Below are 12,939 nucleotides of genomic sequence, written 5' to 3'. Positions count from 1 at the left end.
CGACCGTAAGATAGGTTGGCTCAGCAAACCTTTCTTCGTGCACGGCAACGAACCTCTGAACGAATTGCTCCGTCGTTTCACGTTGTTATGCCGCAAAAACCATACTGCCTGGGGCGAGGCGGAAGTCACCAGTCCAGTGACATACCAGACCGTGCTGCAGATCTTTGACGACGCACTTGCGCGCGAGGACTGGCCGGTGGACGACAAGGCAATACCATGGGCACCTGCGCAGGGCGTCGACGGGGTGCCAGCCCGCCAAGCACGACCCAAAGATACCGTGACTGGAAGCCAGATAGAGTCCCGTGCCCGACAGAGTCTGGGACGACGGAATCCTGCACCAGATGGCAACAACGCGCCTCGGACACCGCACACGGCCAGCTCTGGATCGAGACCACCTGAAGATTCATGGACACGACCGGTCGCGCAGATACACCGGGAAGACATACCCGATCCCGTGTCGCCTACGCCACCCTCACAGAGGGCATCCTCGTCTCATTCGGCTGCGTTGCCCGCTGCGTTGTTCCGTTTCACGCCGGCCCACGATGCGAGTCGGTCGCCATCTCCCCCTTGGGACCCGCGAGGGGAAGACCTGATGGCGAGTCTCCACGCTATCTCACCCGATTTCAGGAGCCCCCCGTCGCATCCGCCCAATAGTTCTGCTGGAGAGCCCGAACCGTCTACGTCCACTCAAGCGGGGCAGGGCGATGCCAGTGGCGATGCTCGTCACCGTGGTCGGAAACGCTCCAAGGAAGACCTCGGCGTCGACGACGATCTCGATGTCGGGCCATCGAAGCGGTCAAGGCCCGACAGCGAGCAGTCTAAGCTGCTTCCTCAAGCATCCTGGAAATTACGTCCAACGCCGCCCCGAAAGCGATGAAGTCGAACGTGACTCTCATCTATTCGCTACCGCTTGTCACCGTTCATATCGCTGTGTTGTTGTATATATACTCGCTATGCTGTACGTAGTTCTGCCGCCGGACGGCTATCGATGTAGCGCTGCTCTTGTACCCTGCTTTCTTCACATGTAGTTCTCAGCTGACACCGTCCGCAATTTGCACTCTCATGATAAATAGCTCATGTGATGTCGACGCAACCTGACGTGACGCAGTAACGACGTCTGCGCCTGACGTTCCTTCGGCTACAATGTCGACGCACTAGTAGTAGTACACGCTGGGCCTGGGCGATGCAGGCGGCTTTGCTCGTAGCCTAACAAACATCCAGGGTCAACACATGTATACTCAGTCTGTATATGACTGTCGAGGATGGTCAGGCGGCCGTGGCCTCCACGTGCTGTGAAAGCTCAACGTACAGTAGTTACTCCATATGATCTGCCTTCAGCTACACTCGGAGGCCTGGACGCCCGGTGACTAGATGTTCAGCTTCGCAGGGGTGTTCGTCCCCTTGCGAGTGCTAGTCGAATGTACGCTGAAGTGACACTGACAGCGCGAGGTGCCAAGGCCGCAAAGACAACGCCTTCCATAAGCAGATGAACAATGGAAGCGGTTGATCGGTACGACGGTATCGGCCGTGTGGCATCTGAACTCCCCACGTGGCTGACATTTCAGACTCCGCCTGATCCACGAGCGCGGTTGTGGCGTCGTCTCGCCGTCGTCGCCTCCTCCTCATTCTACGCCCTCAGCGTACACCACGACGCGATTTGCCGTGTTGCCCACATACCAGTGTCACAGACTCTTGATCTATCGTTGTACTGTCTCTTTCGAGGACAATTATCGACGTATCGAGCTAATTACGGACGGTAAGCTGTATCGACCTACCTGTTTGAGTGCAAGAAGCGGTACTGACTCATGAGTGGCCCATCAGACAGGTTCAGCTGCCTTTTTCGAATACTTAACACAACGTTGGCCACTGACTTGAATCTCCGACATGCCACACCGGTTTAAAAGATCGCGGATGTTGGGCTCGCATGATCCCTCGTGCAGCTCCCGCTGTAATCTCCCCCCTTGGCTTCATCTACCTTCCGCATCATTGTCACCCAACATGGCGCAGTATGGGTCCCCTCGCAAGGCGGGCGCGCGTAACTCTCAGCCTCTCAAAAAGCTGGACGTTCAACAAAGCAGTCGGAAGAACCGAATTGTATGGCAGAGCGAGATAGCGGGCAGAATCGTCCCTATTTCGAACTCAATGGAGGATTTCCTCGAGCACTTCGTACCCGGAGACAAACCTCGTCAGCCAGTCATGAAATCGCATTTTGACTTCCCATCGGACGCGAAAGCTGAAGACGATCTCTACGAACCTTTGGTGCGCGAGATTTCCCGTGGTCAGCGTTCCGTTACTTACCACTCTCTAGTGCGACGGCCTCCGGTCGCTCGTGAGTCGCTTCGACAAAGACAAAAGGCTCACCTTCATCAATCACAATCACGATCGTATCAAGTTTCCCTACGCGTTGTGTGCCTCTGAGCACCACATAACTCGACCAGATGTAGTTGCTTCGCTTCCGGGCAAGACATCGGTCGGTTCTCATCCCGACTACTGGAGGGATATCTCGCTTGTCGCCGAGGTCAAGCTGGAGGAAAGCGAGGATCCGATGAAGTCGTACTCTCAGGAGCACGAAAACACGCTGATTCAACTGTCGAAGAGTGCTCGCAACCTCCTCGTGTCACAGAGCCGGTTGTTCGTCTTCGTCATTGGTGTCTACGGTAGACTAGCCCGGATCTTTCGCTTCGACCACGGCGGTGCTGTGTGCTCTCGCGCATTCGACTATACGACTCTCCAGGGCAGCCGTCAATTTCACGAATTCCTCTATCGATTTACCCATCCACTACTTGAGAAGTGCAACGTCGTTGGCGCCGATCCGACCGTTGTCCTCGTCAGCCCGGAGGAGGGTGCGGACATAGCTCAAAGGCTCCGCGACGTTGGTGTCGACCACGAGGACTCGGACGAAGCCAAGAAGGCCTATCGCTATGTCACACTCAGTCTCTCCGAAAGATCAGAGAAGACGTACCTCGCCTACGACTTGGTGTTCATCAATCCCCATCTCTTCTCTCGCGCGACGACGGTTTGGGAGGCCATCGAGGTTGATTCAGAACGCATGCCCACCGGACGACCTGTCATTATCAAGGATTCCTGGCGACAACTGGTCCGACAGCTGGAGAGTGACAATTACAAGGACATCTTCAGCTCTGCGAAGGACGGCATCGACCTAGCCGGTGTCGCCAAGTTTCTGGGCGGCGAGGACCTCGGGGCAGACGAGATTCGGGCGTTGGAGAACGGTGAGCCTGGCGGTGGGGGCGTTGGGCATCTGACGGTGACCGCACGTCATTGTGTCAACGGCACCCATGCGTACAACGAAAGGAGCCACGCGCGCTTGGTGCTTGGGACCGTAGGCATTCCCCTTTCACGCTTTAAGTCGACCAGGGAGATGGTAGAAGCGTTGCGAGATGCCATTGAAGGTACCGTGACGTGTGTCAATTACCGCTTCATACTCGTTGCTAATACATAATCAACTATCAGGACACCGCAAGCTCTTCGAAGGAGGCATCATGCACCGCGACATCAGTGAAGGCAATGTTATGATATCTCGGGATCCTGACGCGCCGTTCATCGGGTACATCCAAGATCTGGATTACGGGATGAACTGGCGAAAGCTTCTCGAGAAGCTCGGCTACGAGCCGGAGCGAGAGGACTGGCACTCGTTCGTGAAGGAGGAGTCCGCGAAGATTCTCAAAAAGTTCGAGGCTGAGCAGCTAGCAAAATATTTCAAGAAGAATGCTTCCAAGCCTGTGACCAAGCGACAAGCAGGCGCGAACAGCGGAGATGACATCCGACGATCCGCGCTAACCTCAGAGGCGCATCATCGCGACAGTAGTCCAGTAGCCAAGCCACGCGCCACTCAGCCTGATGACCCTCGCAGCCTCAAGCAGAGCCTTGGGACCTTGGATGACCCCGTCAACGACTTTGGAGACGAAGCTGACGATGCCCCCGGGGGTGTCCAAGTCTCCCGGCATGACGGCACGAAAGTAGCAGTGAGTCGTCCGCCAAGCGCGGACGAGGTGAAGTTGCAATGCAAACAACGAACGGTACGCACCTCGCATAAAGCACGCCCCAACTGTCTGACCTTGTTTGTGCAGGGTACTCTGTACTTCATGGCGGTGGAGATCATCGAGGGCGACGTCGTTCACGAAGTACGCCACGATCTCGAATCATTCTTCTGGCTTCTCGTTTGGCTGGTCCTGCGGTACACCGAACACGACCAAGGGCCACGGGGATGCGCAGAGGTTTTCGACGGCGACACAGACATGGCATGCAGAGAGAAGAAGGCCGGATATTTAACAAGAATGGTCGGTGCTCTGGTCCCCGGGAACGGCCCCCTATGCATACTGCTGGAGAACTTGCGTTTTATGTGCAGCCGCAACCATCGACATCACGGTTTTACGGCACCAGAACCTCTAACCTACGACGCCGTCCTCGGGGTCTTCGACAGAGTGCTCAGCATGGAGTGGCCCGAGGACGACAAAGCTCTCCCTTACGTCCTTGCGGTTGATAACGAGGAGATCTCTCCGGGCCCGGGCGAGTCGCGCCAACGCCACGAAAGCACAATCGACAGCAGCCAAATCAAGTCTGAGGACCAAGACGGCCGTGGTAGCTCTCATGCCGACCCTAGTGGCCAATCTCGACGGGCCCGAACGTGGACTCGAGCGGTGCAGCGGAGCGGAGGCGACGCGGTAGCGACGAGTGGTAGTGCTCGAAAACGGTCGCACGACGAACGCGACGCGTCCGAGAAGGACTGTCGACCTGTTCGATCGTCGAAGCGTACAAGGACAAGCAGTGAGCACCAAGCCCAATCTGCTTCAGGCAGAAAGGGTCCGTGTGCGGGCCGTTGAGAGGAGCCTTGCCTTTCGCTGCTGAGTGCCGTAGTGTTGATGCCTTTGCTGAGGCTTCCTGTGAATATCATCGGCTGTAGGCTGGATGAAATTGTACACGTAGAGTTACTGTATGACTTGTTGTAATAATTTCTCTGCTCGTTTGGTATGTTTGTGACATCGAGAACAAACCCATTTTCGCCGACATTCGAGACGCGCCGGTGGCAACTTGAATTCCATGCTGAGTATGGCCTTTATCGCTACCGCTACAGTTCTTTCCTCTTCGATCTCGTTGACAGGTACTGGTATGAGCCCTGCTTTGCTCGAATCTGTCTGAATCACGAGGTTTTGAAGCAAGTTTGAAGGCGTCTCATGGCAGCTCATGGTGCCACGGTATGATGAAGAAACTAGCGCCCGCCCACTGGTATTGAGGCGCGCGCTCGAGGGCGTGTACTCACTGTTCGACACCACCAAGTCTTCTTTTTCACCGCCATGCGCATCTGAGGAAATCCGCTTTGCTATGTACTCACACCTGGCTGAGCGAGACATTCAACTGTCCTGAACGACGACGGAAGCAACAGCTTCAACATGTCGGAGGAAGCAGCACAAATTGCAAGGTTCGGAGGTCGTCCTTCGCCAGGGACCCGGTGCTGATGCAGACCAGAGAGGCGAAGAGCCTCCAGCAAGGCCTGAAAGACTCGCTAAAGTCTAGAGATCCATGGGATAAGGAGGTGGAGTTTCAACGGAAAAAGTACGTCCCTGCCGCCACATACTTGTGCTAACTAGTCTCATCTATGTAGTCTTCGACGACAGTATTTGCGTCTACTCTTCGTCCACCCTCATGCTGCTGAGTCGCGCGACGTCGACACCCACCTGTGGATGTCGACGTCATACCAATTCATCTCGAAGTACAAGGAACGCATAGCCAACCTCGATCGTGCCATCAACCGTCATCAGCAGCAGCAAGGCTCGTCTCGACAGCAGTCGGGGCAACAGCGAGTGGTTGAGCATCGAAAACTCCTGCAGCGCTTCTCTCAATTCCTCTCCGAAGAACATCGGTTCTGGAGGCAACTCGTCGTTCGGATACACCGCGTCTTTGCCCTGGAGGACGCGAGTCGCGCGCTCGAGGTTCTCCACATCGAAATCGAGCAAGTCCCCGCTGCCGCTGACGGTGCAATACCGAGGCGCAGTCAACACCAGTTTCCTCCGGAGGCAGATGTGGCGTCCCCATCTGCGCCCGCTGAACGGCAGACGATGATAGCCGTGATGAGCAAGGCGCTTGTGTGTCTTGGTGACATCGAGCGGTACAAGGAGCTGTACAACGAGAAAGGTGGTCGGCCACGCGCAGGGCATGAGGAGGGACCGTCCGCGGCGCCGACGAGAGGTGGGAGGGGTCGACGTGGGGGCGGGACGGCCGCAGGCCAAGTGCCACGTATGCGCAACTACGAGAAGGCGCAGCATTGCTACGAGCAGGCGAGGCTACTGCTTCCGAACGATGGCAACCCGTCACATCAGCTCGCCATCCTGGCGACGTACCAAAGGGACACGTTTGGCTCGCTCGTGCAGTACTACCGGTCACTATGCGTCAAGAACAGATACGAGCCTGCGTCAGAGAACATGGACACGACACTTGCGCGCGCATGGGAGCAGTGGAAAGCCAAGGAGGCGCGGCGGAGTAAAGAGGCGGACGCAGAGGGTGGGGCAGAGACGGGTCCAGTTGCACCGCGATTGAGGGTTGAGGTATTCAAGGAGAAGGTGATTGTCATGCATGCGATGTGGCGAGTCTCGACAGAAGAGTGAGTGTAGCTCGAGTGTCATTGTTCCACCCTCCTGACATGGGCTCGCAGCATCACGCCTTCGCTGCAGGCTCACTCGCAGAAGGTCGTCGATAGCTTCAAGGATCTAGTCTCCGAACGGATACTTCCGCTCGACATGATCTGGAAGGTGGTCATCCTCGCACAGGGTGCTCTCTGGAGGCACCGCTCCACGCGACACCCAACTCGGAACCTCACACACGGTAACAAACTGGCGAATGCTATCGCGATCGAGTCACACATCGCGACACACATCCTTGCCCTGCATCGCGCCCTACTCAAGGTTGGCATCGTGCAGGTGGCCGAGGCCTCGCAGGAGGACGGAGGCAGGCAGGATCTAGCGCAGAGCATAACAGCGGAATTCCGTAGGGCCCTGCCGGCATTGCGTCTGGCCAGCAAGTGGTTGCGAGTGAATTTCAAGTACGTGCTCGAGCAGTCGCGTGCTGACCCCGTCGGTCGCGCGGAGGCCCACGGTTCGACCGAGGCCTCTGGTAGCAGCGATCGTCGTCTGGATAAGCGCCAGGAGAGTCGCAGGCGCTCCAACATTCCCAATGTCACTATCAGCGGCGTGCAGGAGTTCTGGCATGCGTATGTAGAGTTCTCGACGGCGCTACTTTGCACGTTCCCCTTGGAGAGATTGCCAGCTCTGTCAGTGCCTTTGGACGAGGACATCGAGACGACGGGGTTCCTACCCCTCAAACGTGCAACACCAGCGGAGACAGGATCACCTGGGACTAGCGTTAGTTCCCCGGGGGCGGCACAGGGCTCGCATCCGAACACCGAATTTTTGATGAGAATCCAGGAGCTGTCGCTCGACGCTCAAGCTATAGCTGAAGAGGAGGTACGCCTCATTTATGCACCGTTAATCGTAGCATTCGTGTAACTTCAAGGATGATAGACTTCTCCATTCCTTCTCGTCGACGGCCACTTCGTGATGAGAGGGTTCAACATAAGCACCTTTACAACGTCAGCTCGCCCCGTGAGCACTCATCCTCCGAATGGACACCGTGTCGTCGGGACCTTCGGCGAACCCAGTCGTGTGGACATCCCATCAGACCAGGCGGAGCAGATCAACCACGATGACGACGACGACAATCGTACCGAGGCTACTCGCACTGATGACGATCCAGTCACACTCGCATTCCGTGAGGCTCTCAAGACAGACAGCGACGAGGAGGAGGAGGAGGAGGAGGAAGACAGAATCGTGTATCCTAGAACCGACTATCAAGATGTAGCCGCAGCCAACCCCGCATCAAGCACACCGCTTATGTATGCCACGCCCCGTAACGTCCCTCTATCTTCCCCGCCGCCTTTGTCCCCGAGACTTCCTCGTCCAAACAGTCCCCTTGTATCCATCTCGAGTCCTCGCGGTATCGCACCTATCTCTCCCCCTCGACACGCGCCCAGCAACGGCAACGTGCTACCGCCGCCAGCTGTTACTAGGCCTCACGGGACGACTGCCGAGGATCTCCTCATGGGCCTGCGTCGGTCCAACACGCATTCTCGAACGCCGTCCGCCCCACAGCCGCAGCTCTTGTTCGGCTCTGGTAATGCCACGTCCATCTGGTCCACTGAACGCGACCGGAATCCACTCGGCTATCGGGGAACGCCACCTTCAAATGCCGCTGCATTCCCTTCGCACCAACACACGGCGCAGTTGTCTTTGCCGTCTACGCTTTCCGTGGACAGATCTCAAAATCAGTACGGGGACAACGCCGCCCTTCCGTTTCCAACGCAGCAACCCTATGCCCCGTTCCGTGGCCACCAGCGGATCTCCTCGCTCAACCTTGGACTTTCGCAAGTTCTTCCTAGCCAGGGACCTAGTACGCACTATGCTGTCTCAGGAGGTTATGCACCGTCGGCCGAAGTCCCCAGTGCTCTGTACCAAACGGGGCTGTCGCCCGCCTACGTAGACCCCATCCTATCTACTCCGAACTCCCTACTTCGGCATGCGTACTCGCCTATGAATCATCAAGTATCGACGCCACAGAGGATGCTCGACACAAGGGTTGTTCGCCCTCCTCCAGTCTTGCCACCATCGTCCTTGGCTGGAGCTTCCCAGCTATGGTCTAACCACGGCTGACGCAAGACACGTCCCGTTATAGCGTCATTTCGCAATTCGTTATGCAGTTGTGTTAGAGGACACGACATGCGTCGACTAGTTAGTCCTCTGAGTCGCAGCATTGCCTTTCAGGCGCCATCGTCACAAGCTCTACAATCGTGCAATCTCTCTGTCCGGACGTCGACGAATGGTACACCCAGCACCTCTCCGGGTGTGCATCGGGACATCTTTGCGTGCTAGTAGTAGTACGAGAGCCTTACACGAGCCGCATTGCAGCCCGGCGCATGCCAATCGCGGTCAGATATGGCAGAGACTCTACACTCCGATACTGTCTCCTAGGCTTGGTCTGCGGCGCTGAACAGATTCCTGATTTTGCCCTCCTTCCTCTCGATAACTTCTATTCAGAGTTTCTGGTTTCCTCGTGCTATGTATTTGTTTTGTTGTGATGCATGACGGGAAGCTGGCGTAGATGGATGTATGAATACGTAAGCACACCCCTGTATGCAGTACAAGGGACTGCATCGCTTCGCTCTGCAGCTGCGTCAGAGACAGCCGCCCCCATTTTGTTCGGCCAGGGCCCAGATCATGCGAGGTAATAAGAATATTGGCATACTGGATTTGTACCGGATGGTTTCAATCCTCATTCACTAAGGTTTCATTCTACCCGCCGTACAGTACTACACATTCAAAGGTGGCCACGCGCTGCGCGCGCGACGGCGTTCGAGTCAATTCAAGGGTCAATCTGAAGTGACGGTACTAACCATGTAGTACCGTACATAGCTGACGGTACCTGGCCGGTGCGCGACACGCGTCAAGTCTCATCCTGCTCCAGCCCATTTCAGAAAATGAGTAAGTATGTACTGTTCTGCTACGAAAACGTAGTCAGCAACGATAAAAGGGCTTTGTTGAGGGCATTACGAGACTGAGTAGTGCAGCGGCTTCACGAATCACGACCCAGGGGGCCAGGCCACAGGCCGACACATGATCGAAGCAAACGCCGGACTAAACAGATACAAACGAATTCACCGGATCTGCTTTAGTATACGAGTAATATATCACTGTCCCGAGTTGATCGTATAGTGACAAAGGCCGAATGTATACGTTCCTATAGGGTTGTTGGTTCGCGAAATCTTGTCCCGTCTGACTATGCCTGATGCAATGGCTATGTCCGTTCGCCATTTATATGATCGTACGTCGCAGGCACCTGTGCATGAACGATGCCTCGACTCGGACTGCTTGCATACGTGAGAGGGAAGCAGGTAAACACGGCGTGCAACAGGGAAGACGGAGTGCATTGAACGTTTGAAGGCATACCGGGACGTCGGTTACAGAAACGGCATCCCAGCAAGTGGGGAGGAGTCAGCAAGGGGGAGAAGAGATCGGTTGGTCGCAGCCAGTGTCACGTTAGTAGTGCACTGGCATATGAAGTATGATGTCAGTCATACATGAACACGATGTTAGCCAGTCATCGAAGTGGGATACAAGAGTAGTCATACATTGATAGCCGTTTGGCGGCAGGACTACGTACAGCATAGTGAGTTGCCGACACCGTGACAGCAACACGAATGGCTATAAACGACAGCCTGAGACAACAGATGCCAAACGTTCGACTTCATGGCGAAGTTAGGTTCCACGATGCCCGACTAGAAGGTAGCTGCTCGCTGTGGGCCCTTGATCGCTTCGACGGCCCAAGACAAAGATCGGCGTCGACGCTGAGGTCTTCCTGGGAGCGTTTTCGTTTTGGGCCATCGTGACGGCGGTGAGAATTGCCACTAGCATCAACCTGCTCCGCTTGAGTGGATGTAGACGGTTGTGGCTCGCCAGCAGAAGGATCGGAATGATTAGACGAGGTACTACCGGAATCGTTTAAGAGAGCATCGACTAGGCTCGCCCTCGGGTCTTGCGCATTATTTTGACGCGGGGGAGACGGCGATCGACCCGCACCGTGCGCCGGTATGACACGGAGCATTGCGGCGGGAAACGCAGCGGAATGAGACGAAGATGCCTTCTGTGAGAGTGACGTAGGCGACGAGGGATCGGGTATGGCATGTAGGGGTATCTGTACAGACGGTCTCGATCCAGAGCTGGCAGTATGCGGTATGTGATGCGCGTCAGTCCACACAGGGGCGTGAGGGATGGATTCGCCGTCACTTGAGCGAGGGTGATCGTGCACCGGTGCAGCCTGCACGGGATTGATTGGACAGGCATTGCTGCCTTCTGGTGCAGGGTTCAGTTGTCCCAGACTGCGTCGAGCACGGGACTCTATTTGACTTCCAGTCACGGTGCTTTGGAGGCATACTTGGCGGGCTAGCCTCCCGCCGATGCCCTTCGCAGGCGCCTGTGATATTGCCTTGTCGTCCACCGGCCAGTCATCGCGCGCAAGTGCGTCGTCAAAGATTTGCAGCACCTTTTGATATGTCATCGGATCAAGGACTTCCGGTTGGGTCCAGGTGGTGAAGTTTTTGTCGCATAACAGCATGAATTGAAGGAGCAATTTGCTCAGAGGCTCGTTTCCAGGCACGAAGAAAGGTTGGCTGAGCCAACCCATCTTATAGTAGGCGCTTTCTGTCTCGTCAGGCGCGTCCACGATTGATTTGAACACGTTGGAGTTGTGACTGTTATGGTTGCAATGCCTAATAACGAGCCAAACGAGGAGCCAAAAAAACGACTCGAGATCGTGTCGAATTTGATGGACGACCTCGCCGCGAAGTACTTCTATGGCCATGAAACATAACGTGCCCTGTGACGTTTCTGCATGAATATCGAACAGCAAACCAATTTGGCATTGAAAACTCACTGTGCGCTGCTTGCATTCCTCCCTGATCTTCTCCGGGTCTGCGCTTCTGACGTAGGGAGTCACCACGTCCGGCCCGGCCCCTCTGTGGGGCTCTCCCGTCCCGTCGGGGTCGTTGGCATGCTTAGCCGATAATTGAGCACGGTCATCGCGTGGTAGGCTAAGCCAGTGCGATAGGGCTACACAGCCCCGGACGTGCTCGAGGGGCTCCCATGAGTTCCGCTCATCTCCGCAGCCCGTCCATCTCACCAGGTACTTCTTGCCCTCCGCCGTCTTCCGCTCCGCGATAATCGCATCCACGAAGTACTCCTCTGCGTCCCGTCGAATGATGACCGGAAGGAGCGGCGAGACGACCTTCTCGGTGATTCCTGTGGTTTGCGGCGTAGGCTCAGTACTAGCAAGCGCTCGGCCTTCGACGTCCTTCCTTGGAATGCCCCTCTCCGTCAGGACAAACTCCGCCCAGCTCTCGATGGTATCCTCGTAACCTAAGGCGTAAAGCGTCGCCTTCCAGTTGAAGCCGCAGTCCAAGTCGTGCAAAAAGCCTCTGCCATCTACAATCATCACATTGCCCTCGCTGACGTCGCAATGAATAACGCCCGCTTCGAATGCCAGTTGATGCCCTGTGAATACGCCGCGATGAGGACCAGTGAACTGAGAGAAAAACAACGAATGTCGAACATACCGTATATGGCGTCACGAAGCACCTGAACCATCTCTCTCGTCGAGCGGAACTGCGAGATCGGCGTACCAATGGTAGTCGATACGAGACGCATATGGCTCCTCTCGAACCACTGATGCGCGCCCTGGCACTGGTGTACACCGGTCCATGTCCGATGTCCGACTGGGGCCTCCACGTCGGCTCGAAGTTCTTCATCTTCTCCGAGGTCGGCGCCCAACGAAAATGCTGCCAAGCCACGCCACTCTGCGTTCCACACCTCCATGAACGCTTCCTCCGCGGCCTGGTCCCATTGTTCATGATCCATGTCGGTGTGCACAAGATGTGGCGCAACGTGCGCACGAATGCGCTTCCAGTGCAACAGCTCGGCGTCGCATACCAGCTGACGCCACGATTCCTTGATGACGACGTGGGTCCCTGTCGGCTCACCGTCCTCGTCGAGCTCCAAAGCTTTCCAAATGGTCGTGGCCCGGGAAAGCAGGCGTGGATTTATGAACAGCAATTCGTAAACAAGATACTTCTTCGCGGATCGGTTTTCAGCGGGATCGATGGTGACCCACCGGCATGCCTTCCGCGTCTCAGAAGTGACCTCGACATTAGCTTTGCGCAGTATCCGTCTCACTCCGCGTGACTTTGCAGACGGAAAACGGACAGTCGGGTCCGCCCCGACGATGTCACAGCCCTCGCGTATCGGATGGACAAGTCGCCAGAGAAACTCATATAGGACTGCGCCGTTGTCCTCTCCGTACTTGAACGACCGTGTGCAGACAGCG

General features: G+C 56.2%; 2 protein-coding genes across 2 annotated transcripts; both read left to right on the top strand.

Moving 5' to 3' along the window:
- Positions 1 to 2,314: 2,314 nt before the first annotated feature.
- Positions 2,315 to 3,127, top strand: C8Q71DRAFT_673752 (uncharacterized protein; the record flags this gene model as incomplete). The annotated part of the gene is made up of 1 exon (XM_047919689.1): positions 2,315 to 3,127. A coding segment is annotated over one exon (813 nt), but the record flags the coding sequence as incomplete, so codon positions are not given.
- A 1,903-nt stretch (positions 3,128 to 5,030) lies between these two features.
- Positions 5,031 to 8,864, top strand: C8Q71DRAFT_361743 (uncharacterized protein). The gene is made up of 4 exons (XM_047918073.1): positions 5,031 to 5,571; positions 5,621 to 6,616; positions 6,668 to 7,475; positions 7,533 to 8,864. Exons 1-4 carry the CDS (start codon positions 5,474 to 5,476, stop codon positions 8,715 to 8,717), a joined length of 3,087 nt encoding a protein of 1,028 aa, XP_047773926.1. The 5' UTR covers positions 5,031 to 5,473; the 3' UTR covers positions 8,718 to 8,864.
- The last annotated feature ends 4,075 nt before the right edge of the window (positions 8,865 to 12,939 follow it).

This window comes from Rhodofomes roseus, assembly GCF_022264815.1.
Source record: "Rhodofomes roseus strain CIRM-BRFM 1785 chromosome Unknown C8Q71scaffold_30, whole genome shotgun sequence".
Classification (NCBI taxonomy): Eukaryota; Fungi; Basidiomycota; class Agaricomycetes; order Polyporales; family Fomitopsidaceae; genus Rhodofomes; species Rhodofomes roseus.
Note: the sequence above shows the minus strand (reverse complement) of the source record. Positions and strands in the feature narration are given on the sequence as shown.